The sequence below is a fragment of the Tachysurus vachellii genome, chromosome 10, assembly GCF_030014155.1.
Source record: "Tachysurus vachellii isolate PV-2020 chromosome 10, HZAU_Pvac_v1, whole genome shotgun sequence".
Taxonomy (NCBI): domain Eukaryota; kingdom Metazoa; phylum Chordata; class Actinopteri; order Siluriformes; family Bagridae; genus Tachysurus; species Tachysurus vachellii.
The window spans coordinates 8,773,217-8,796,263 of NC_083469.1; the positions used below are offsets into that span (position 1 = coordinate 8,773,217).

Here is a 23,047-nt window from a genome sequence, read left to right on the forward strand (position 1 = left end):
ATTATCGTACAGACCCGGTAAATTAGCCTCTAGAAGATTGGGGTGGATTGTTATATGGATCAGTTTTCAGCATATTTTTCAAGTCTCGAGTATGGAGGTGAAAATCTTCATCATTCTCATGAACAAGCGAACATGCCTACCTGACTCGTCTCCCATTTAAACCATATTTGCTTGCCACAAAGATCTCCAAGTTCCTAGAGAGACAAACACTCTTAAACTGGTGTTTAAATCAGGACCATTTGGAGACACTCTGACGTCTGTTCTCAGGTTCTTGGCTATTTGGTTTCTCTCAGGTTCTTGATTATGGAGATGTAATTTACAGGCAGACTGCCTTCTGTTCTGAAACATCTTCAAGCTGTTAATGATTCCCCTGTCAGCTTCATAAATGCTCTCATCCTCATCCTCAGTGCGTTTCATAGACAAACATGAGAAGCTTCTTTTTTCTAGTTTGTGTAAGCAAACTGAAATGTTTATTTATATAGGGATCATTTCTAAATTAGTGCCTTAGCACAGGTTTATTCTGACATGGGAAAGGATTTCAGATTCCATTGTTCCAGCAAAAATTCAAATGGCATCACTGTTTCTGTGGGAAAGTTACTTGTAAAAGTGGAGGCTAGAATCGGGTTACGTAGGAGGTTGTCTCAGCCTCAGACTTCACACACAAATCGTTGGCTAAATGTCTAATGTAAATAGCACACAAAATTGGAGGACTGAAGTTGTTTTTAATGTTCCACCTGGAAACAAAGCCGTTATGACCCTCATGGAAGAGGGAAGTCGTGTTTACAAACGTGATAATGAGCGCATAAGAGGTTCAACTAAACAGTGGTTTTGTTAAACAATGGTTCAGCTAAACGCTCTAAATGATGTAAACTTCAGGGTACAGACCAGGGGTATCCAACATATAAAACTTCACCTAAAGCTTCATAGAATATGTTTAAATTAAAAAAAAAAATCCGTACCAAATTTACAGCCGTCTCTTTCTCTTTCGGCTGCGTTCAGAAACCAATCACAGTTTGTTTTGTTCAGCTTCATGTTTAGGGGCATGAAAATGTAAAGTTTGTACAAAAACAGTCCGGTGGCAAAGTGTAGATCATTTATTTTCAAAAAGTCACGCAAATTAAAGAATCAAATCAAACTAAAGCAAATTAAAGTTACTACGTGAGACTACACAGGTAGTTAAGTCAGTTATCTGGGTGACTTTGTTGCTCCAAGGTTGCATGATTTTTCTTAAATAGAAGCATCCGAGAATGGGATTTTTAACAGTATGTTCATTCATTCATCTTCTACCGCTTATTCATTCATCTTCTACCGCTGAACTACTCAGGTCACGGGGAGCCTGTGCCTATCTCAGGCGTCATCAGTCATCACGGCAGGATACACCCTGGACGGAGTGCCAACCCATCACAGGGCGCACACACTCTCATTCACTCACACTCACACACTATGGACAATTTTCCAGAGATGCCAATCAACCTACCATGCATGTCTTTGGACCGGGGGAAGAAACCGGAGTACCTTGAGGAAACCCCCGAGGCACGGGGAGAACATGCAAACTCCACACACACAAGGCGGGAATCGAACCCCCAACCCTAGAGGTGTGAGGCAAACGTGCTAACCACTAAGCCACCGTGCCCCCCCTTAACAGTATGTAATTCTTTTTAAGCATGAAAATGACTGCTGGCTGAAGAAGGATGCATTTTTCTGTTTTTTTTTGTTTTTTTTCTTTTTCAAATGTAACATAAAGTAAAATTAAAGTCAGAGACCTTTTTAAAAAATGAATGAGACTATGATATTAGCAAGCGTGCTTACAGTTTAAAGTTTAAGCTGGTCAAGCACTCACCTGAGTATGTTTACAGCTCACTTTAAGTGTTTTGTATAAAGATTCAGTCCTTATCTCTGATTACATTGCTTTCTCCTCTGAATGTCTTCCAAATAAAAACAAAAAAAATATTATGTCTCGAAATACTATTAGAAGATTCTTGTAATAATATCAGTTTGCATTGCACTATGATACTTCAATTCTAAATACAGCCCTCGTTGAACTTATAGTGACCGATGCACCTATTCCACTGGGCTATTTTAATATTTCACGTTGAGCCTCATTATAATGTTTCCTTTTTCTGACTCGTATTTCGGCTTATCTCTGCCGTTCTTGGCGCTGTCATAAGCGCTGGCTTGTGTGTAATGTGCTTTCTGAGACTGAAACAAATGACAATGACAAATGAACTGAAACAACCTGCAAGTAACGTCGCAGAGCAAGACTGCAACCAACCTTTTTACAACCCCCACTGAGGGTTTTACCGCATTCATCAACATCAAACTCGAGTTAAAGCTCCGTAATTAAAAAGATGGGAAAATATGGCATCTTGATGTAGAGAAGGAGAAAAAAAGGGAACTGATTAAGAATCCTTACTGCCATCTTAAATTTGTTTTTGTCCCTGAAGATGCTAAGCAGGGAGGGCAGCTCTACGTACAGGAGATAACTAGAGCGAAATGGGGAACGTCACACAGGCCTGGATATGTCAGTGCGGCTGTGAAGTCTAAGCAACAGCAGCCGCCTTCATTTGTTTACTCCTGCAGACTTCCCCAAGCTGTCATGCCTGATTTTTTTTTTTTTTTTAAACACAACCTCTGTTATTGGTCATACTTTACTGACAGTAATGAAATGCGTAAGGACAAAAGTTACCGAAGACACATTTCTAGGGTTGGGGAGGAGCACAAAACTTTGCTGTCCCTAGTAACTTCCTGCAAATTTAGTTTTTCTTCCTTTTCCTCTGCATTCTGGAGTGGAGGATTGGGGATAAGTTTTGGCGGGATTGGGACTCGTAGACGTGAACCGTGTTAGTGATGATGGAACTGAAAGGCTTAGCTAATTTGGGAAGGGGGAGGGGAGAAAAGGATGGAGAGGGGGGTATATTTGGGGACTTTTGTTGTGACTCGTTTGATCTGTGAGCCGAGTTTAAAAAAAAAAAAAAAAAAAGCCTCTGAGTCGCTGTGAAAATGAGAGAATTAATGCTGTGGGGTTTTTATTTCTTCCTCATTCCATGACATGGGGATGTCGCACATAATTTCTAATCAATGTGAAATGTTTTACCTCTGGGTTGATTGTCAGGTCCACAGTCTAAACTCTACTTGTGGTTATGCTTCATAAGACAGGAGAAAACCTTGATGTGCATGTGGAGCAGAATCAGCCTGACGTTGGTGCTACCAGATTTCATTCACTTGTTCTGTTTGGGGATTTATAACACAGGTTGTTTTTCATTTGGTGTTGACAGATGATACTGATTTCTTCCTCTAGGCTGTAGTTTGGCATCTGATTTAGGTTTGAGGTTGCACTTTTCCATAAAATACATAACCAGGTAATGAACTCATTGTCTCTTGTCTCTCTTTTTTATATCAGCTTCTCAGTCTTGCTACAGTATTATTAATCATTTGAACATTCATCACTTTTTTGGCTACCATTCCATCTCACCTACTATGACTCCTCTGTACGGTCTTGTTCCTCGTATCAGAATGTTCTTGTGGCTGGCTCCCGGCGTTGCTGTCTGTCAGAGTAGATTAAGCAGTGCATGCTGGGAAACTATCAAGGTCCGAGACGGCTTGTGATGGCGTGTCTTACTGCTAGACCTGTCAGGTAGCGTGACACACTTAGAGTGACAGCTACACACAGAGGATCAGGAGGCCAGAGGCTTCTGTTTACCGTCTCTCAAATGTTCATGACTCTGGATAATGCAATAACCTTGAGTTCATAATTTCTGACTTTTTTTTTTTTTGCTGAGCAAAAAGTGTAACATAAGTGTATAAAGTCCTTTATTAATATGTGTTAATTTGTCCATTAATTTATAATGTCACTTTTTAACAGATATGCTTCACAGAAGCTAAGGAACAAAAATAGTAACCTTATCCACAGGGGAGGCACGAATATCACGCTCGGGTTTATTATCAGATTGTAGCCTACAACCATTTATTGAAGTATCAGTAAAACTTAATGAGTCCTGTAATTAAGCTCTGAGGCACACCATTACTGCTGTAAGATCTTTATTCCTCCTGACACATTCTGTATGGTAGAAAGTTACCAAACTCAAATCCGTTATTCAGGATGAACGGATTGTGTTCTAAACAGATACAAATACGGATATGTTCAGGAGGTGGTTGGAGACTAGAGGTGTGCACCAGGACAAAATAATCATGCAATCTGGAGGTTTACTCACATGTAGGCATTGATGAGCTGAGGAAGCTCATGTTCATTAGAATGAATTTGAGTTGTTTTGTGACGTTTATTCATCCTTAATAACTGCCTGGTCAGATTCATGGTGGTTTATATTAGGATTTTCTCCCCAACTTGGAGTTAAACACTCCTCTATCATAACAAATGCTTCCTTCAAGACACATGGACCCAAGAGTTTTTAAACTACAGAGCAGTATAAGAAAATCTCTGCCTTCTTTCAAATACATGAGCCTGTAGATATCCACGATTAGCTTGTGTCACTTTGATTGACACATGGGAAAGAGTACGCCATCGTTCCCACCCCTAGATGCCACGATTGACGCATCACAGTTGATGTTACTGTTGCGCCACTCAGGAGTCAGATGCAACCTAATTTGTCAGTTCAGGTTTGCCAAAGCTGATCACCCAATCACCAGATTTTGATTATGACACAGGTTCTACTCAGGTCGTCCTTCCTGATTCAACCCTCAGTTTTTAATCCAGACTTGGGACCAAAACATATTGCTAAAAGGTATAAACCCAAACTAATAGTTGCATATGATGAAAACCTCATGTTTATGTTGTTAATTTCTACCATGGTTTATATAAGGGTCAAAGCTATTTACAGTGTAAGCAAAAAAAAAAAGGTTTCAATGTGCCGTCTGACTTCGTGATCTTCGTTTTTTATTTAAATTACAGCTTCAAAGTTTATGGTGTGCTTTAAACGGATGTAGTAATGACATCACTTTTGTTTTCATGAATGCCACCTGGTGTGTTTTGTACACAGAGACCATGGAATGGTGAATGAGGTTTGTGGGCTTTTGTTTCTCTGCTACTTCCCCTTTCAAAAGCATCCCTGTTCGACAGAGCATGGCACTGCAAAGTGACATAACGTGGTGTGCATCTTAGCAAAATGGATACAAATTTGTTTCACTATATTTTCTTTTAACTATAACTCAGACCTAGTCACTATTTAGGAGTGTTAGGAGTTTTACTGGTGATGCTTGGTGAGATCAGATCCACGATCATAGAAACACATGAAACTGTGTCGCTTAAGTGTGTGTGTGTGTGTGTGTGTGTGTGTGTGTGTGTGTAATGATTATAAAAACAGCATTAATTAGATATTTACCTTTTCACAGTACTAGGTGAAGGGGTTCAGTTAATTGTCCTTAATTTCATTCCTTTTTTTAGTGAAAAACACTGAGGAGGTCAGTTGAGCTCTACACAGAACCTGTAATAGTTCCCTAACAGGAAAAACCAAAGTGTGCACTTCTTAGATGGTTTGGACACTTGACCAGAGTACATGGTGATCTCTGCTCCTGGCTTATTTAACATGGACGTCATAACCGTGAGCACTGTTCTGGAGTAAACAGTAGGTGCCCAGTCAGGTGATGGTCATTCTTTGTTTGTCACTAAAATCCCTTTCGGCAGTTTAATTAGATTTTCCACATGTGTACGCGTGCATTAAGTCTCCATTCAGCCATAAAAAAGGAGACACTTACGGAGTACAGGCTGTGCTTCGGTCTTCAACATGTCTCCATTTCTAAGCTCAGTATGTTTCGCCGTGTAGAACAGGAAAAGGTGTCTTACTGAAATGATCTTAGGTGCCCTCCTATTTCTGTACAACCTTCCTGTTTTCTGGGTAAGAGGTTCAAAATAGTACACCGTCACACACCCACTTGCATATTTACTATTGTAATGGTGATTAGGAGATGAAACAGTGCAGGAAATAGCATTGCGTGGAACCTGGCAAAAGTATTTTAAAAGGAATTTTTTATACGTTTAAATGATATAAATGTCACGTGTATTTAATTAATGTATCGTTTTACCAGTGATTTGAAGCTGTTAGAGGGAAGATTTACCTTTAAAACCTAAAACGTGAAATTTCTGGTTATGGTTTTGAGAGGAAAAATCAACTCTAAATATAAATCTGGAAAAAATTAAATTATTATTACAAAATCTTATGAAAAGGTGAAGCTTGTGAGACTCCGAGAGGAAAGTAGACGGAGTGGCTAAGTAACCAAAAAGCCAGTGTAACTATTTACGCATCGTTCATCTAGTCAGGCAACGCTAATGATAATCTGCCTGCTATTATTAGCTGCTATTTAATTATGCAGTTATTTAATTAGATAACCTTTATCTTTTATTGGAACTTATTACTAAAATTAATACTAGATGCTTAACATTTGGCCTAATTGACATGAAATCTGTATTTTTCTGTTTTCTTTTTCTTTTTAAACCACAATGCTGTAGTCTGTAATTATGTTTCTAAAGGCAGATCTTATGCCTAGCATGTTCAAAACGTAAAAACATGGCAAAATGTACATTTACTAAACACCTACTTAGAAAAATTATTTTATTGTGAATGTATTATGACATGTATATATTTCAGATATAGAGACGTTGACCTCAATTCCAACACTTTAAACAAAGAAGCTTGTACCTTTGTGTCCTTTTCATTTTGTCAACATTGCAGTCCAGCTGTGTTTGTGTGTGTGTGTGTGTGTGTGTGTGTATGTGTGTGTGTGTGTGTGTGTGTGTGTGTGTGTGTGACGGGATGCAGATGGCATTACAGGAACCATATCAGATCAGAGAGGCAAACAACAGCGTTGCACTTGTGTTTAGAGCAAATCCATTAGCATTCCACAATATAAAGCACACCCCCATCCCCTTCTTAGTTCTTATAAATCTTTTGGAACAACGATGGAAACAATCTTCCCCCTTTACTTTCCGAGCCTGTGCTGAAAAACAACTTATAGGAGCTACAGAGGAAATAAACAGTGATCGAAGGTGTGTTGTTGCCTCCGTTTCTTTCCTCTGCTTCACTCTCAGAATGAAGACTTGCTGTGATGGGTCATAGTTCCCTTGACCAAATGTGCCAGATTACGGGAAGACCCTTGATGCTAAAATAGTGGTGTTGACACTTCTCTGCCCTGGTTTGTAGTCCCCCCACCTCTTTTCTTTCTCCTCCATTCATTCAGTTCTTCCATCGCACTCCTGTGCTGTTTAGAAGTAGCCACCGCACCGTTCCACAGCTCTGTTTTTTTTTTTTTTTTTTTCTTCGAGTCAGCCATGCGTTGATGATGACGCACTTCCTTCCACTGTAGCAGGAACTCGCAGGCCTCTGTAATATTCACACTTTCACAAAAAAACCACAATTCCAGACATACGTTCTTACGACTACAGCGGTAAAGACAGCACCAGTTTGCATTTTTTCTAACTAAGATCAGTATTTCCTTTCAGTGATCAGGGGAAGAAGGTAAATAAAGAGCACTGCTGTTTACTGACATGCTGTCAAAGCGGAAATAATCATAATGCACTCGAACGTCTCACGTCTGCTGAAATAGGTTTATTCGGTGAGCACATTAGGACACGGCTGAATGTTGAATTCTGGCTTCCATGACAACATTGAGTCACTGGAGAAAGGCCACTATGTTGTCCTGCATTCGCAAACAAATAAGCAAACAAATTCAGTTGTCATGGTAGTGCTTTACGGTTTTAACAGGGCATGCTGTCTTATTTTGAGCCCGCGTACGCGTGCAAGTGCTTGTGACTTTCTTAAACGTAATGTTAATGTTGATATATTTGGACGTCTTGTTAGTGAAACGAATAGTAGAACAACAATGAAATGACTTTTGACACAATGACTATTACGACAGTGAAGTACCTTTGAATCAAAACTGACCTATTTAGGTTATTTCCATGATCTTTAGGATCTTAGGTTATTTCTCTTTCTCTCAATGCTTTCGCATCATGGAAGAAAATCGAATCATTCCATTTTACATTATCTGTAAAAAATATTTGAAAAATATTCTGTTACACCGAATGTGTTGATCTGTAGTAACAATTCATTTACAGGAAGTGTTTAAGTGTCACTGATGGTATGTTTATTTAACTTTCATGGAAGGAGTCCCCAGTGCAAGCTCTTTTGAACAAGAAAAATCTGATCCTTTAATTTTTCTAACACATACCTGGTCTTTCAGGACGGGTTCCTCAAAAAGATGACATGATTTGTTTGTTTTTGTTTATTTGTTTGTCTTAATAAAAGTACAAAAATAGTAGCTTTTGAGGGAGCAATTAACTTAGTTGCTTATGAACATTCAACAACATTTAATAGAGCTTTAATTTGTATATGGATAGAAAAGTATGATTCTGTTGTTTAATGTATAAAACATATTTTGCGTTCTCTGGTATACTTTTGTCTTCTGAGGTTTGTGCGTGAGTTTGCAGGCGATTATTACGACGAATCGTTTGTGCACTCAACTGGTTATGCTTTCTCCGTCTTGAAATAGTACAAGCAGCATAAGAGGAATAAAACACAATGTTTACACTGTTACTTTTAGTTAGCGTTAGTTACTCTTAAATCTATAAAGTTCTTCCTTATTGTTGTATTCCTGATTTGTTTTAAACATTGCATGTCTAGGATTTTGGATATCGATCTGTTCTACAGTGTAAACATCAGTGTGCTCTCATTTTGCTATCAATCATTTTCATTTACTCTAAAGTTATAAAGAAAAAGCTTGTTTTCGCTTCAAAGAAGTTCATTAACGAGGTCATTCCTTGTATGAATGTAGTATATATGCTACACCAGGTGACTAGATGACATTCAAGAGGTGAACCGCTGCAGTGTGTCAAACTTTCCTGTAATGTGATTAGTGTAATCAGTGGAAACGTTGCTTCATGAATCCATTTATTCTCCCCGGAGTCTCATATTCCCCCTTGAATGTTCACATTCTGGCTCTCTGCTGTTTGGCAATGCTCAGCTTGGGTTACCATGGAAACCTGCAAATAAAATACAAAGAGATAGTCGAGATGCTAATTTATATCAGCTGTCCTTACCACGCTGTAATCCGCCAGGCATCTGCGGCCTCGAGACGGAGACGGTCATATACCCAGTCTGGTTGTTTTTGACCAGTTCTGCCAGATGCACTCGACGCAAAGGAACACTTTAAGCGCTGACTACTGACCAATCGGTTCTTTCGATTTTTTTTTCCAGTATGAAACGACTAACAAAGAGAAACGCATAACATCTATAAGACAAGTCTATTATTTTGTGTTACATAGACTAGTTTCTTGGTCTGTGCGCACGTGCACAGCGTTCATGCATGTGCCTATAAAGGTAAATGGTTTATCAGATTAACATCCAGGAATATGTCTAATGATATCTGCCCTAGAGAGTTAATCTTTTAATCACAGTGTTGTCATTATAAAACGGGTGGAACCAACACTATTTATCAAAGACTCCAAACCTCACGCGAGATCTCGTTATTTTTGGTCGGGATTCTTCACAAAGCCTGTAAAAAAAATCAATCCAAAATTCTTGTGGAATTCAATCCATAAATAAAAGAATGAATGTGATGAAGGGGCAGCGAGTTTAAAAAGCCATGCCTGATTAAAGTCATGATTCATTCTAGTGCATGCTAAAATGGATTGTTGTGCAAACATTTATTATGGCATACTACATGACTTAATAGTCTTATACTATGACTACAGGATCTATCAGCAGCTATCCTTTTTAGCTTGTATTCACAGCTTTCTTTCTGATTTCTTGCTTGAAGAGAATTTATGACCGTGTGTCCTCATATAACCACGAACACCAAATTCATCCAGATAATCAGCCCACCCCTGGAAGTTCGATCAGGTTTATTGGATTTACACCCGACAGGTCACAGTTCCCAATCATCGATGCAACATGATATGGCTTTGATATCTATCATAACCATCCTAGAGGCAATATGACCTGTATGTGCTCCCTATGTTGTATCAAATTTCTCTTTCCACAAACATGGCTGTTATTAAATTTTAAAAATAGTAGAAATGAAATATCATCTTTATCCTCTCATCTTACTTCCGGTGTTGCCTTGAGCAACTGCAAGCTATGACTTTATGGGTGGAAATTAAATTAAGGTTTGATTTTGTGTGTGTGTGTGTGTGTGTGTGTGTGTGTGTGTGTGTGTGTGTGTGTGTTGGGTGTGTATCAGTGTCAGTATACAACATGGCCATCTATATCTATATTCCCCTATTGCACAAGTTGGAAACACACACTTGTCTTGAATGCTGTAGCATTACAATTTCCCTTCACTAGAACTGAGACCCAAACCTCTACCAGCATTGTGCAGGAAACAGCTCCATGTTTGCTGAAGCAGGAAAATCTTTAGGATGAACATGAAAGCCGTCTGAGAAACCAGACCTCTCCGTTCTTGTGGCAGAATGACACAAATCCCCACAGCCCCACTTTCAACATCTAGTGGAACGCCTTCCAGAAGAGTGGGAGATATTACACAGCTATGGGGAAGTACGTCTGGAATGTGATATTCAGCAAGCATATGGGTGTGATAGTGAAGTGAAGTGAAGTGTTTGCAAACTATTGGCCATATAGTGTATCTGTCTATGTATGGTGTTTAGTTTTTGTTTTTTAAGTTGAATTGAATTCCAGTGCATATATCCACTTCAAATGTACACACGTAATGTATTATCTTTGTTCTAAAAAACATATGCATACAGTACATAAGGATAAACAGATACATAAATAAAAAATGAATTACAAAATCATCCATCCATCCATCTATCCATCTATCTATCTAAAGCACTGAGTATATTAAACATGAGCAGAAGCAGTGAGAGTAAGTCCAGTGCTGAAGATTAGATTTTGCTATTAAACGGACGAGGCTGCGTTGTGAACCCGACCTGAGAGAGAGAGAGAGAGAGAGAGAGAGAGAGAGAGAGAGAGAGAGAGAGAGAGAGAGAGAGAGAGAGAGAGAGGAGAGAGCGGGGGGAGAGAGGGGGAGCGAGAGAAAGGAAGAGAGAGAGAGAGAGAGAGAGAGAGAGAGAGAGAGAGAGAGAGAGTAGAGAGGGGGGAGAGAGAGGGGGAGCGAGAGAAAGGAAGAGAGAGAGAGAGAGAGAGAGAGAGAGAGAGAGAGAGAGAGAGAGAGAGAGAGAGAGGAGAGAGGGGGGGAGAGAGAGGGGGGGCGAGAGAAAGGAAGAGAGACAGAGAGACAGAGAGAGAGAGAGAGAGAGAGAGAGAGAGAGAGAGAGAGAGAGAGAGAGAAGAGAGAGAAGGGGGAGAGAGAGAGAGAGAGAGAGATGAGAGAACGGGGGGAGAGAGAGAGGAGAGAGAGAGAGAGAGAGAGAGAGAGAGAGAGAGAGAGAGAGAGAGAGAGAGAGAGAGAGAAGAGAGAGAAGGGGGAGAGAGAGATGAGAGAACGGGGGGGGAGAGAGAGAGAGAGAGAGAGAGAGAGAGAGAGAGAGAGAGGAGGGAATCCCTGACGCTCCTTCACCAAGGAAACCCGAACGCGCGTCTGTGCTGACGCAATTGCCCATTTTTGGAAACGTACGTCAATAGCCGGCCGATACCAACTGTGCCTCCAAAGGGGGAGAGGCGGATGTACACGACCGTCGCCCATGTTGCACTGTTCTCTAAAAAAATATTTACGAAATATAGTATATGTGGTGCTTATTCGCTGATTTCCTTACACCTCGCATTAAAATAAGCCCCTACATCACCGACTAATTTATTCGCTCGTCTCTTTTCGCTTAGAAGTAATACCTACCCCCTATTTCTGCAAGCGAATGGTTCCAACCTGGTGCGCGTGGACGCAGGTTGGCGTTGATAAACGCTCGCAAACGCACTACAGTACCATTAAAGTGAGTCATCCTCCGGCAGAGTCAGAAGAAATACCACCAAAGCAGAAGGCAGTGCTGTGAGTCATTTGTAGGGACAGGACCCTGAGTTCATTCCAGAAAGTAGGTGCACGAGAGACGTTTTTATTTTAACTTAAGCAGCCTATAATTATTATTTCTCTTCTAATCCAAACCTGTGTACTGGACTAAATGTGCACGCGCAAAGTCTCTAATCTGACCATAAACCTCATTTTAAAGTGATCCGGATGGTTTAAAGGATCATTTGGATATTTAACTAACTTTATTGTGCACTGTTAACAATTTTTAGACTTGGACAATCGGTTTGTTTGGACGTGTGGTTTTTCCCCCCCCAAAGAAGACGCAAACTGAGTGTCGGAACTTACTCTGAAGCTGTGAAAGCTTATTTTTTATTGTTTTCTTGTCCCTGTGGATAATGTACCAGGAGTTCTGCAGCAGCAGCGGCGCGTCCCCGGTGACTGTGGACTCGTTCACGAGCGGAACAGGCGGCAGTCCGATCTCAGCCTCCGGATACCAGGTAAAGTCCGATTTTACTCAACGTGCACTCGGTCATCTGATCGCTTACAACCCAGGGTGATTTTCCTAGGCGTTTATCCACTCTTACTGGCGTATAACAATGATATTTTCCACATAGACACTATTATTATTATTATTATTATTATTATGGTGATTATGCTAATAATAAATAATAATGGTGATGCTGATAATATTATTGTTATTATTAGTATTATTATTATCACCACCACTAATAATAATAATAATAATAATAATAATAATAATAATAATTGTGATGCTAATAATAATAATGGTGATGCTGTTATTGTTATTATTATTATTATTATTATTATTATTTATTATTATTATTGTCAACACAAATAACATGCTGAAACAGTTGCTTCCAGGCATTTAGAACAGAATAGTAATACTAGTATGCAATAGTTTTGGCACCCCACAGTTCAGCTGCTTTCGGGAACACTTAGTGTGCAAACATTTTAATAATGACCGCATGCTGATCTCCATCATCACTTACATTACAATACTGACCACAGAAATCACCTTAAATAAGAAACTGAACTGTAGCCCTGAATTCACACTTTGCTCCAAAGCCACAAGCTGCAGCCCAACATCTCTGACGCACTTTTTAACCTTAGAATAATATGAGATGATGATGATGATGATGATGATATTAATAATGATGATCATATTAATAATAGCTAGGTGATGGCACAGTAAGGATTTAAGCAGATAATAGCAGCTTACGGACCCTTATTGAAATGGATGTTTATTACAGAATACATATTATTTTAAGTATTTCCATTTGTTTGTTTATTTGAAGCTTCCTGCAGCCACAAAGGCTCCTCTGTGCACTGGGACCCAGTCAACAGGTTGTGCTCAAATCATTCCTCGTAATAAAAGTGGATAGAATTCAGCAGTGTAATGCCCACAGTTTCTGCTCCATAAATCAGATCCACACTTTTACATTCAGAGTCGTCTTTGAACGCCAACTTGAAAGCCAGCTTGCGGTGTCTTTTTGCGTCATTTCCGGAAAGTTTAACAAACGTCCTACTGTCGGCGCTGATAGACAAAGTGATCTTAGTTACCTGGAAATAAACTGTATGTGCGAAATTAACTTTTGGAGAATACGTGAGTGCGCGCGCGCGCGCGTGCGTGTGTGTGTGAGAGAGAGAGAGTGTGTCAGAGAGTTTGTGCGTGTGAGAGTGTGTATATGTGTGTGTTTGTGTGTGCGCGTGTAAACATGCATGCGCGCGCTCCTGTTTGTTTCCCGTTGAACTAAACCTAATCAGGGAATCAATAGGCGAAGTGGTCACTTATTGCTGATGTCAGAATGTCTTCCAGTTTTCACACAGCGTTCTTATCAAAACAACATTCTCTTCTCCGCCAGTCTGCTGAATAATCAGACTGCAATCCGTTTGATCACCGAATACTTTTCCTGATTCGTGTGATCCCTGTGTTCATGATGGTGTCTCAAGCTGTTATTCTGTCAGGTCTCTAATAAGTTCGAGCTATTGCGCGGTTTGGGACGCGGCCATTGGCTCGGAATCAAGTCCGTGTTTTTACGCGTTTCCAGAAATGACGCGCTCCAGCACAAGCCCACTTTCCGTAAATGTTGCCCGTCTAAATAACTTTCCGCTACAGACGCTTCTGGGACGTGTGAATGCGAGGAAGTCCTCACATATGTCCAGGCTGTGAATGGGAAGTGTTCAGGGTTTAGTGTTCAGGGTCCCACCGTGATGCAGCGTTCAAGTGCTGATCGGAATTTGTAATTGTACAGACAGGGTTATCCACACGGCACCAACATTTTCTGGAATATTCACTTCCTGATACTGTTATACACCAGCCTTGTATCATGTCAAGCATTTTTGTTTTACATTTCTTCCATTCTTTTTTTTTTTTTTTCACCCTTCATTTTAAACCGTTAGGTATTTATAACATGCAACAATCCGAATATGATTTTGATCATGGTGTTATTTTTTTTTTTTTTGCGAATGTACCTAGTTAAACAGCAGGAATATGTGTGTATATACAGACTACAAGCCTTTCTGTTTATTTTCTTAACCACTCGAGTGCGAGAGGCTGTAAAAGATAACTTCCATGCCGGAAATAGGATGTGACGATGAGCACGGGAACGCTGCATTTCTAAATATAATAGACTTCCCGATTTACTGGAATAAACATTATACTTGCCCATAGCATGACTTAGTGAAGTGTTATGGCTCCTTATCTAGAGCTGTTCCATATTAATCCGCCTTTCTTACGAAGTTATTGAGTAGGGAAGACTGCAGCTGTTGCATTTTTACTTTTTGGAAATTGAAGATTTGATGTTACTTGTGTACTTCATTGATTGATTCATTGATTCATTCATTCATTCGACAAAACTGATTCATTCATTGATTTATTGATTCACTGATTCATTCCCCACACTCAAACTCAAAAACTATTAAAAAAAAAAAAACTAAAAAAAAAAGTCAAAAACTATATTATTTTTTACTTTTTACTATTTTAATAATAAAATAAGGACTTGTTTGTTTACAGTTGTCCTTGAGTTAAGGACAGGTGAGATTTATTTCTTGTGCTGTAAACAAGGTTTTACTGCAATAGCTTTAAATTCGTCTTTTTTTGGTCTGTCAGTGATCACAGATTTCTCTGGACACTTCTGAAGCAAGTGTGAATCGTGTCTTTTGAAAGAAACACAGCGTGGCTTTTAAGTATAACCGTATTTTATTTGTATAGATGATTAGATCAGATTTCAGTCATATTCATGCAAGCAATTCTACTATTTAAAGCAAACCTTTACTATGACGAGAGAAAACTAAATCAAGCACGTACAGAGTGAGTGATTTAGACATTTTGTACGTCTAAATCAGTAACGTAGAATAAAAGTGCCCATTTGAGATAAAGGGGCCATCTCTGATCATATGGCAGACAGTTTATTTTTATCCAAAGTTACATAGACCTGGGCTGAGAAGATGAGGGTTAGCAGCTTGGTAGTGCTCAGCTTTCAGCCCACAACTTTCTGATCAATAGTCTGGAACTTTAACCCCTGAGCTAACACTGCCCTTACAAGAAAGAAAGAGTATCTTATAAATTGATACTCTTTGGTATTAAATTGCTAGAAATTTGAGCCGACCTGAAGTTATGGCAAAATATCTGTTAGAAGGTGTGTAGCTGGTAATTCTGAGCCTAATGCAACAATATAGCTCTAGTCATGTCTAAGTATATTTCATGTACAAAAAGTGATATAAAAATCTTAAAGGACATGCAGATTATACAGCTACTCTAGATTATACAGCTACTCTTTTAAAACCCACAATGCACAGATTTTCTTTTTTCTCATTTAATAATGTACAGTTTTCAACATACATTATTTATTAATTTACTTATTTATTTTACCCCTGTTTGTAACGAATAGCTTTCCCCCTTATTTCGTTTTTCTGAGAGGAAAATGCACTAGACCCTTCTGTATCAGTATATACACTGATTCTGTTTCCCCATACATTACGCTAAGGTCATTTTAGGGTTCATCCTAACCCTAACATACCACTGCGTGGAATACTATGGGCTTTCCCACAATTCACACAGTGTGTCACTAGTAATGGGAACACAGTCAGTGGTGTTGCAGCATGTGGTGATTCATTACACTGTGATGACTACAGTGCATGAAACAGATAAAGGGTTCATGAACTAAAATGAGTCATCACAAAATTCAGAAGCAAATTGCATGGAAATGCATATGGCTGGAAAAAGCTCTTTAGAAGCTCTTCAGATGTTTATTTTCCCTTTTTTTTTTCCCTTTTTCAGAAGTACAGAGTTGACATGCCTGGATCTAGCAGTGCCTTTATTCCAACCATTAATGCCATAACCACCAGCCAAGACCTGCAGTGGATGGTCCAGCCCACAGTCATCACTTCTATGTCTAATCCATACTCGCGCTCTCACCCGTACGGCCTCCCGGTGCCCAGCGGTCCCAGCCTCCTCAGCCACACAGCCCTCACTCGCCCTGGGGTTATACGCTCCATCGGCGATGCCCGAGGCCGACGCAAGAGAGATGAACAGGTTTGTGGGTGTTTTTATTTATTTATTTAAATTCTTGCTTTTTTTTTTTTTTGTTCTTGTACATCGAGCAACGCAGTGTATTATGATGCATAATAAACATTTGTCAGAAGCGGTTTCTGTGTCTACATGAGAGCTCATCGTTTCTGTTGTGCATACAGTTGACACCAGAAGAAGAGGAGAAAAGGAGAGTGAGGCGAGAAAGGAACAAGCTGGCTGCTGCTAAGTGCCGTAACCGTAGGCGAGAGCTGACCGAAATGCTGCAAGGGGTGAGTTTTACCCACTCGTGTTGCAGTCTGAAAAGCACATTCACCATATACAGTAAACACCTGCAAAGAAACGTCTTTGTCAAAGCATCCTGGAGGGGGAAAAAGAAGGTATTGAATGCCTGCACAATGTTTGAATACTCCTAGCACCTTGACCCCATCTGGTCTTCTTCAGCTTCTTGTCCTGTTTAAGTAAAGGCATTATGTAGCTGTGCCAGGCATGCTTAGTTCATCTTGCTGGCCTTCAGAAGCTGAAGATAGCTCCAAAGCCTGTTTAGCCTTTATGCCTTTTAACCACCAGCATGGGCTGGTTGAACATGGGAATGTCGACTTAAACTAAAAGTACAAGCTGTGATGGAACTAATTATCCTTTCAATGCCATCTCTCAAGTGTCACGAGAGAGGAATGTGCTGCGAAGGGGCGAGAACGAATGTCTGATATTGTCTGAAGAGGAAACCACACAAGCCATTAGACTTTACACAGTGCTATCTTTATCCTCTTCTAACTTCACCAAATAAGGAACAATCACAAATCTTTGATCTCTCTCTTGCCCTGTCTCTTCCGTCGTAATTGTGGTGGCTACTCTGCTTTTAGCTTCCTTCTTCCTCATACCGATGGCATGAAGTCAAGGCACTCAGACTGAAGAGAATAGTCTATCATCGTCTAGCCGTGCCGTCTGACTTTGCTTAACCCCCCCCACCCCCCACCCCCCCACCCCCGCTGCCCCAGGCAGACTGGAAAAGCATACTTGCGCAATAAACCCAATGAGATTTAGAGCTAGCAATTTAGAGCTTGTACTTGGGTTGCATACCATTAAATTAACTCAAAGGGGAGTGTCAACAGAAACAATGCTTTATTTGTTTGAGCAGATCCTCATGAGGTTCTAAATGGTCCAAGAGTTAATATGAGGACAAACATTTACTTTGTGAAAAACCTATCATTGTATTATTTTAATGGTACTTTTTCGGGACAACAAGAGCTTTTTAACATCAGACCACAAGATAGCAAAACTCGTCGCCGTGCTCTCAGTTTCTTCTAAAACAGCTGTCAATGTGTTTTCTAAAACTATCACTGAGTTTAAAAGTCATTTCATGACACATTTGAAGAACTAAGAGCTTTTGCTTACATATCCCTCAGTATCAACTGTTAAGTGAAGCTGATTTGCTAGCAACTTATGCTACATCTCATTAAAATGCTATGGTGTTTAGAGCTTTTAATTAGAAGACATCAGGTCATAAATTTTGCTCTTTTTTAACATCATACATATTTTTATTTTTTATTTTTATCTTGTGGTTTTGGTTTAAAACAACAACAGCACTTTGTAGTGTAAGCTAATACACTTAGCTTTCTTTGCTAAGTCTGTGCTAGCTAAACCAGTTCGGGTGGTGCCACTGTAAACTAAAATCATCATAAGGTCTGCGCTTGTTCATCTTACATTTACAGCATTTGGCAGACGCCCTTATCCAGAGCGACGCACATAAGTGCTTAAATCTCTAACATTGGATACATTAACGCTGGCTAACCAGGTTACATACTTAATATACCATGAGTTTAAAACATTGTTCAAAGTTACAATGAAAAAGTGTCAAAGGTTTTTTTTTTTTTTTTTTATCAATGCAAAAGATAGGGAAAGAAGTGCTAGTTGAAGTGTTTCCTGAATAAGTAGGTATTCAACTGCTGTTTGAAAATAGTTAGTGACTCAGCTGTCATCTTGATCACTATGCTTACAGATGGGGCTTTTGTTAAACAAGAAAAAGAGACTTACTGACATTAGACAAAAGAAAAGTTATTTATGTTACTTGTTCATTTCACTACATCTAACAAGATAGTGGTCACCTTTTGTATTCATATTATTTAAACAAAACATTACATTTGTTTAATCTTAAACCACAACTAAATTAGAATAAAGTTTTAGTTTTTTTTTTTTTACCCAGAGGTGAAGTAATTTTTAATTAATATGCCAAAAAGATCCTTGTAATGTGTCCTTGCTTTGCTTGCATATAATAACGTTTACAGCAAAAGAGTATAATCCTTTAAAGCCTGCTATTGAAGTTGGTTGCCTTGGAAACTAGTGTTTCACAAAGTGCAAGTATATTTCCATTTCACTTTTTTGTACTCATTTTTTTAAAACTTTTTTTTTTCTTTTTTGAAATAAAGGAAACGGAGAAGCTGGAGGAGGAAAAGGCCGACTTGCAGAAAGAGATCGAGACGCTCCAGAAGGAGAAGGACAAGTTGGAGTTCATGCTTGTGGCTCACAACCCTGTGTGTAAACTTCCTCCTGAGGAGCGTCACCAGAGTTCCCTCCCTGAGCAGTGCGCCCCTCTGCCGCTAACGACCATGCGTTCTAACCTAGTATCCCGGTCGGTGCTTAGTACCCACAATCCTATTGTAGTGAAACAGGAGCCCATGGAGGACAGTGAGGAAGAGGAGCAGGTGAAGAGCCAGCACTCGGTCATCAAGCCCATCTGCCTGGGTGGTGGGATGTACTGCTCGGACGGAGACAGCCTCAACACTCCTGTGGTTGCTGCTTCCACTCCGGTGTCCACTCCTAACAACCACAGCCTCATATTCACTTACCCCAACATGCTGGAGCCCGATAGCCCTTCGCCCTCCTCGGAGTCATGCTCCAAAGCCCACCGGCGCAGCAGTAGCAGCGGAGATCAATCCTCAGACTCACTCAACTCACCCACCCTGCTGGCTCTTTGAGAAACACATCTCAGCACTCATTCCTTGGCCCTTTCAGCTCAGCACTTCTCACCAACGAGTCCCTTAGATGGGACGGACCCAGAACCTCATCTCTACGGAGCCGAGAACTCTCAAGGGCTACCTTGCTCGATTTATTTAACCATCTCAAAAGGGAAATGTCTTATTTTGTGTGTTTGTGACTCTTTGTTTGCCCACACGCCATTTCAGCTATAGGATCAACCCGAGCTGAAAAAACCGAACTGAAAAACATGAGACTCAAACGGCGAGAAGGACAAGAGTCGAGACCTCCAGGCACAGAATTCAAAACCGTCTTTGGGGGAACAACGTATTTTCTGTTTGTTCACAAAAGTTCAGGACAGTAAAAGTCATCGAGGAGACATGTGAAAAGTCACATTCCTGCTCGGTACACAGTTTGGGATCGGACACTACAGAATCAAGCACATGTCTTCAAAACCAGCGTGACATTTACATGATTCACCTTTTTGTATTTATGACCTGTGTTTATATTGTCCACTTGTGTATTGTGTCCTGCTGAATTCCTCAGTGTCTGACAGAAAAAGAAACAAACATGTATTATTAAAGGCTGACCTCTTCAACTCTTTATCTCTACCTGGCATGTTCTAAACCTTTTACATTACTTTTTCTATGTATATTAAACACACAAACACACTTCGCTGAAGTTAATGTCAGGGATCTTTTTTTTGTCTGTGTGATTGAGTCACACGAGCATTAATGAAAGCAATCAAGTCAGAACACAGGAGTGTGTACCTGAAGACAAACTCTAGCCATATTAGGTTCAGCCTCAAACCCTTTACACGGCAATACTGCTTTTTATTGGGGCAGACACTGTGGTATTAAAAATGGAAATGATGATTTATGTATTACTTTTATAGTGTACTTTTATGGCTTGATCAATAAATTCTCTGATCTTTTTGTGCAGAGTTTCAGCTGAGAATTTACCAAGCCAAATGGGCACTTGTCCCTCCAGCACTGGTTGGGCCTTGATTGCCAGACACAGGAGCAGATGCACTATTGTTACTGCACTCTGATTGAAAACAAAACAGCATTCCTCTTACAGTCGACCTTTAAAGGACGGTAACGGATGCCTGTGCGGTTCAGAACAACGATATCCCAAAAACACATCTAATTTCTGGTTGTGAAGAAAGAATATCAATTGCAATATTAGAGTAAACTGTTTACTGTAAACATTCCTTTCGGAGAAGCAGATGGGACGCGGTGCGGAAAACCTCTGCCGATTTGTTGGGAGACTGAAGAGAACAAAATTGGGATAATGCTGACTTGAAGAACTGAAGGATTTATTCTTTGTCACTTATTTATGTCGGGGCTTTTCAAGTCCGCTAAGGATCTGCTCAGAATTCTAGTGTTTTGAAGCAAGGAAAAGCATTTGATAGGGGAAATCTATACAATACCAAAAAAAAAAAAAGAGAAAGCATGTGAAGACAGAGTTTTATCCAGTCTGCCTGTGAGTCCTTGAACTACATAGATCAAGCCATCTTTAAGCCCTATGTACTTGTCCTGCTTTTCTGAACAATAGTTTTTCTTTTGTAATTGCTTTAACTGTTTAAAGACAGAAAAACGACGACAAAAACAGCAATATGTATGTCAGTGTTTGTTCCTTTGGTTATTTAAATGGATTATTATTATAAATAATAATAAAACATGCAAACGGTATTCTCGATAGTTGTACTATTTCTTGTCCATAAACATTTTTTTTTCATTATGTTGGTGGGTATCTCATACTTGTTGGAGTTCTTCTTCTTTTAAGTCAGTCTGTATTTGGATGAATGCACCTCTCTCATCCATCGCATCCCAGTAGGCAATAACACTACCATCGATTTGAACACAGAGCCATATGCAAATATGCACTTAATATATTGCCAATACATAGTGTGTCAAGGGGAAATAGAAACAATAGGATCTTGAGAGACCTGAGAAGGATATTTATCACCTTAAATGTTTCACTCTTCAAATGAAATCCAATGTGCAGAATTGGTGAAAGGATAGAAATTAATTTTAGGACTGACTCATATCCGCAGACAAGAGCTGGTGGGCAAGGTGCATTCAATACCTGCTATTATTGTATGTTTTTTTTTTTTTTTTTTTATGAATATGAGTGGATGACTCAGTATTTCACCTGATGAAATGATATAATAAATCCTGATTCTTTACTTGGTTGACATGGTGTTAGGAGTGATCTGTTTGTAAAAAAAAAAATAATTCAAAGGCTTTAACAGTTGTGTGTGGAGCTGTGTGTCTGTTGTGCAAAAGTCTTACTTTTAAATAAATCTAAAAAGTTTGATTTTTGTGGCTTCTTTCTCTCTCTCTCTCCCCCTCCTTTTGGTCACACATCCGTATCGTTCCATGTATTTAGTTCGTAGTGAAAATAAAGAGATTATATATAGTATTTACGATCAATGGAGCTTAAACACTTTTACTGGTTAGTAAGTTTTGCTTTCAGAGAACTTCACCATCGAGCTGTATATTTTACTTCCCGTGAAGACACAGACGTAGCACTAACGTAGTATGGCTGTGATTTTGTGTGATAAACGTTTGCAAAGCTTTATGTGGTTAACCAACAGGAGGGAAATCATACACGAAAATATTCACAATATTCACGTACACAATAGTAATAGTGATCAAAGAGGTGATCAATTAATAGAGAACAGAAACTGAGCTAGAATATAAATGTGAATTAATGTTTACTGAGAGATACTTTACTGCTAAGTGATGCATTTGGTAAATAAAAAGGAATCTGATAACATAAGATAACAACTCTGTGAAAGTTTTGATCAATTCCTGGCTGAAATATCAAGCCAGATACCAAAACACAGCCTGAGCTGCTTAAAATTTAGACCGTCTTTGCCCTACGGTAAATTTTCCAGCTTCCTTATTATTCATACTGACCAAATTGCTCAATTAATATTTGTGATTTTCTACCTGTTTTACTGATGTATTATTTTCTTAAAAATAACTTGTCTGTGTGTAACATCAGTGGCAGTAATGTGTTTAGGCAAATAGTAGCTGCCAGGATAAACTGAATTATTCAGCAAAAGATTTCTTTACATGAATTTCATTTCTGTTTATGAAAATTGATTCTATCAAAACAAATACAAAAAGTCTTAACATCGCTTCACATACAGTGTTAAGAAAGCAGTTGATGCTTTAAAGCATGTTTGGTTGGGAAAAAACCTTGGGCCCACTTCATCCTGAGTATAATTTTCCAGAGTACATTTTTATTTTTATTAGTGGGAGACGACACAGTGGCTTAGTGGTTAGCATATTTGTCTTTCACCTCTGCACAGAGTTTGAGATTTCTCCACATGCTTTGGGGTTCCTTCAAGGTGCTCCAGTTTCCTCCCTCACATTAGTATGAAAGAGTATGTGAGTGTGATTGTAGTTGTGCCCTGTGAGGAGTATCCCCAGTATACCTTCCCCTTCTCAGAGCAGTTCCCTGGGTTAGGATCTTGGCTCCCCATGTACGATAGGCAGTAAAGCAAATGGATGGATGGATTAGTGGGAGAAAAATTACGTATATATCTGCTTTAAAATACAGTGTATTGTAGTGTAAGTACATTAAAATATTATGTCACTTTTTGTAACGTTATTATTTATTCAT

The 23,047-nt window shown here is 39.4% G+C and overlaps 1 protein-coding gene across 3 annotated transcripts; it reads left to right on the top strand.

The window, feature by feature from the left end:
- Positions 1-11,796: 11,796 nt before the first annotated feature.
- Positions 11,797-21,730, top strand: fosl2 (FOS like 2, AP-1 transcription factor subunit). 3 transcript variants are annotated; one of them, XM_060879221.1, is made up of 5 exons: positions 11,797-11,950; positions 12,291-12,383; positions 16,187-16,441; positions 16,600-16,707; positions 18,862-21,730. In XM_060879221.1, the coding sequence occupies exons 3-5, from the start codon at positions 16,202-16,204 to the stop codon at positions 19,408-19,410; spliced, it is 897 nt and encodes a 298-aa protein (XP_060735204.1). In that variant the 5' UTR covers positions 11,797-11,950; positions 12,291-12,383; positions 16,187-16,201; the 3' UTR covers positions 19,411-21,730. The 3 variants fall into 3 exon arrangements, with proteins under 3 accessions (XP_060735204.1, XP_060735203.1, XP_060735202.1); XM_060879220.1 differs by having other exon boundaries at positions 11,835-11,950; positions 12,156-12,383; XM_060879219.1 differs by having other exon boundaries at positions 11,841-12,383.
- The last annotated feature ends 1,317 nt before the right edge of the window (positions 21,731-23,047 follow it).

What these genes read in the sequence shown, in the direction of transcription:
- fosl2 (XM_060879220.1), top strand. Translation starts at nt 12,282, where the DNA reads ATGTACCAGGAGTTCTGCAGCAGCAGCGGCGCGTCCCCGGTGACTGTG. An exon ending in TCTCAGCCTCCGGATACCAG is followed by an intron (nt 12,384 to 16,186) that starts GTAAAGTCCGAT and finishes TCCCTTTTTCAG; the next exon opens with AAGTACAGAGTTGACATGCC. An exon ending in TGACCGAAATGCTGCAAGGG is followed by an intron (nt 16,708 to 18,861) that starts GTGAGTTTTACC and finishes TTTGAAATAAAG; the next exon opens with GAAACGGAGAAGCTGGAGGA.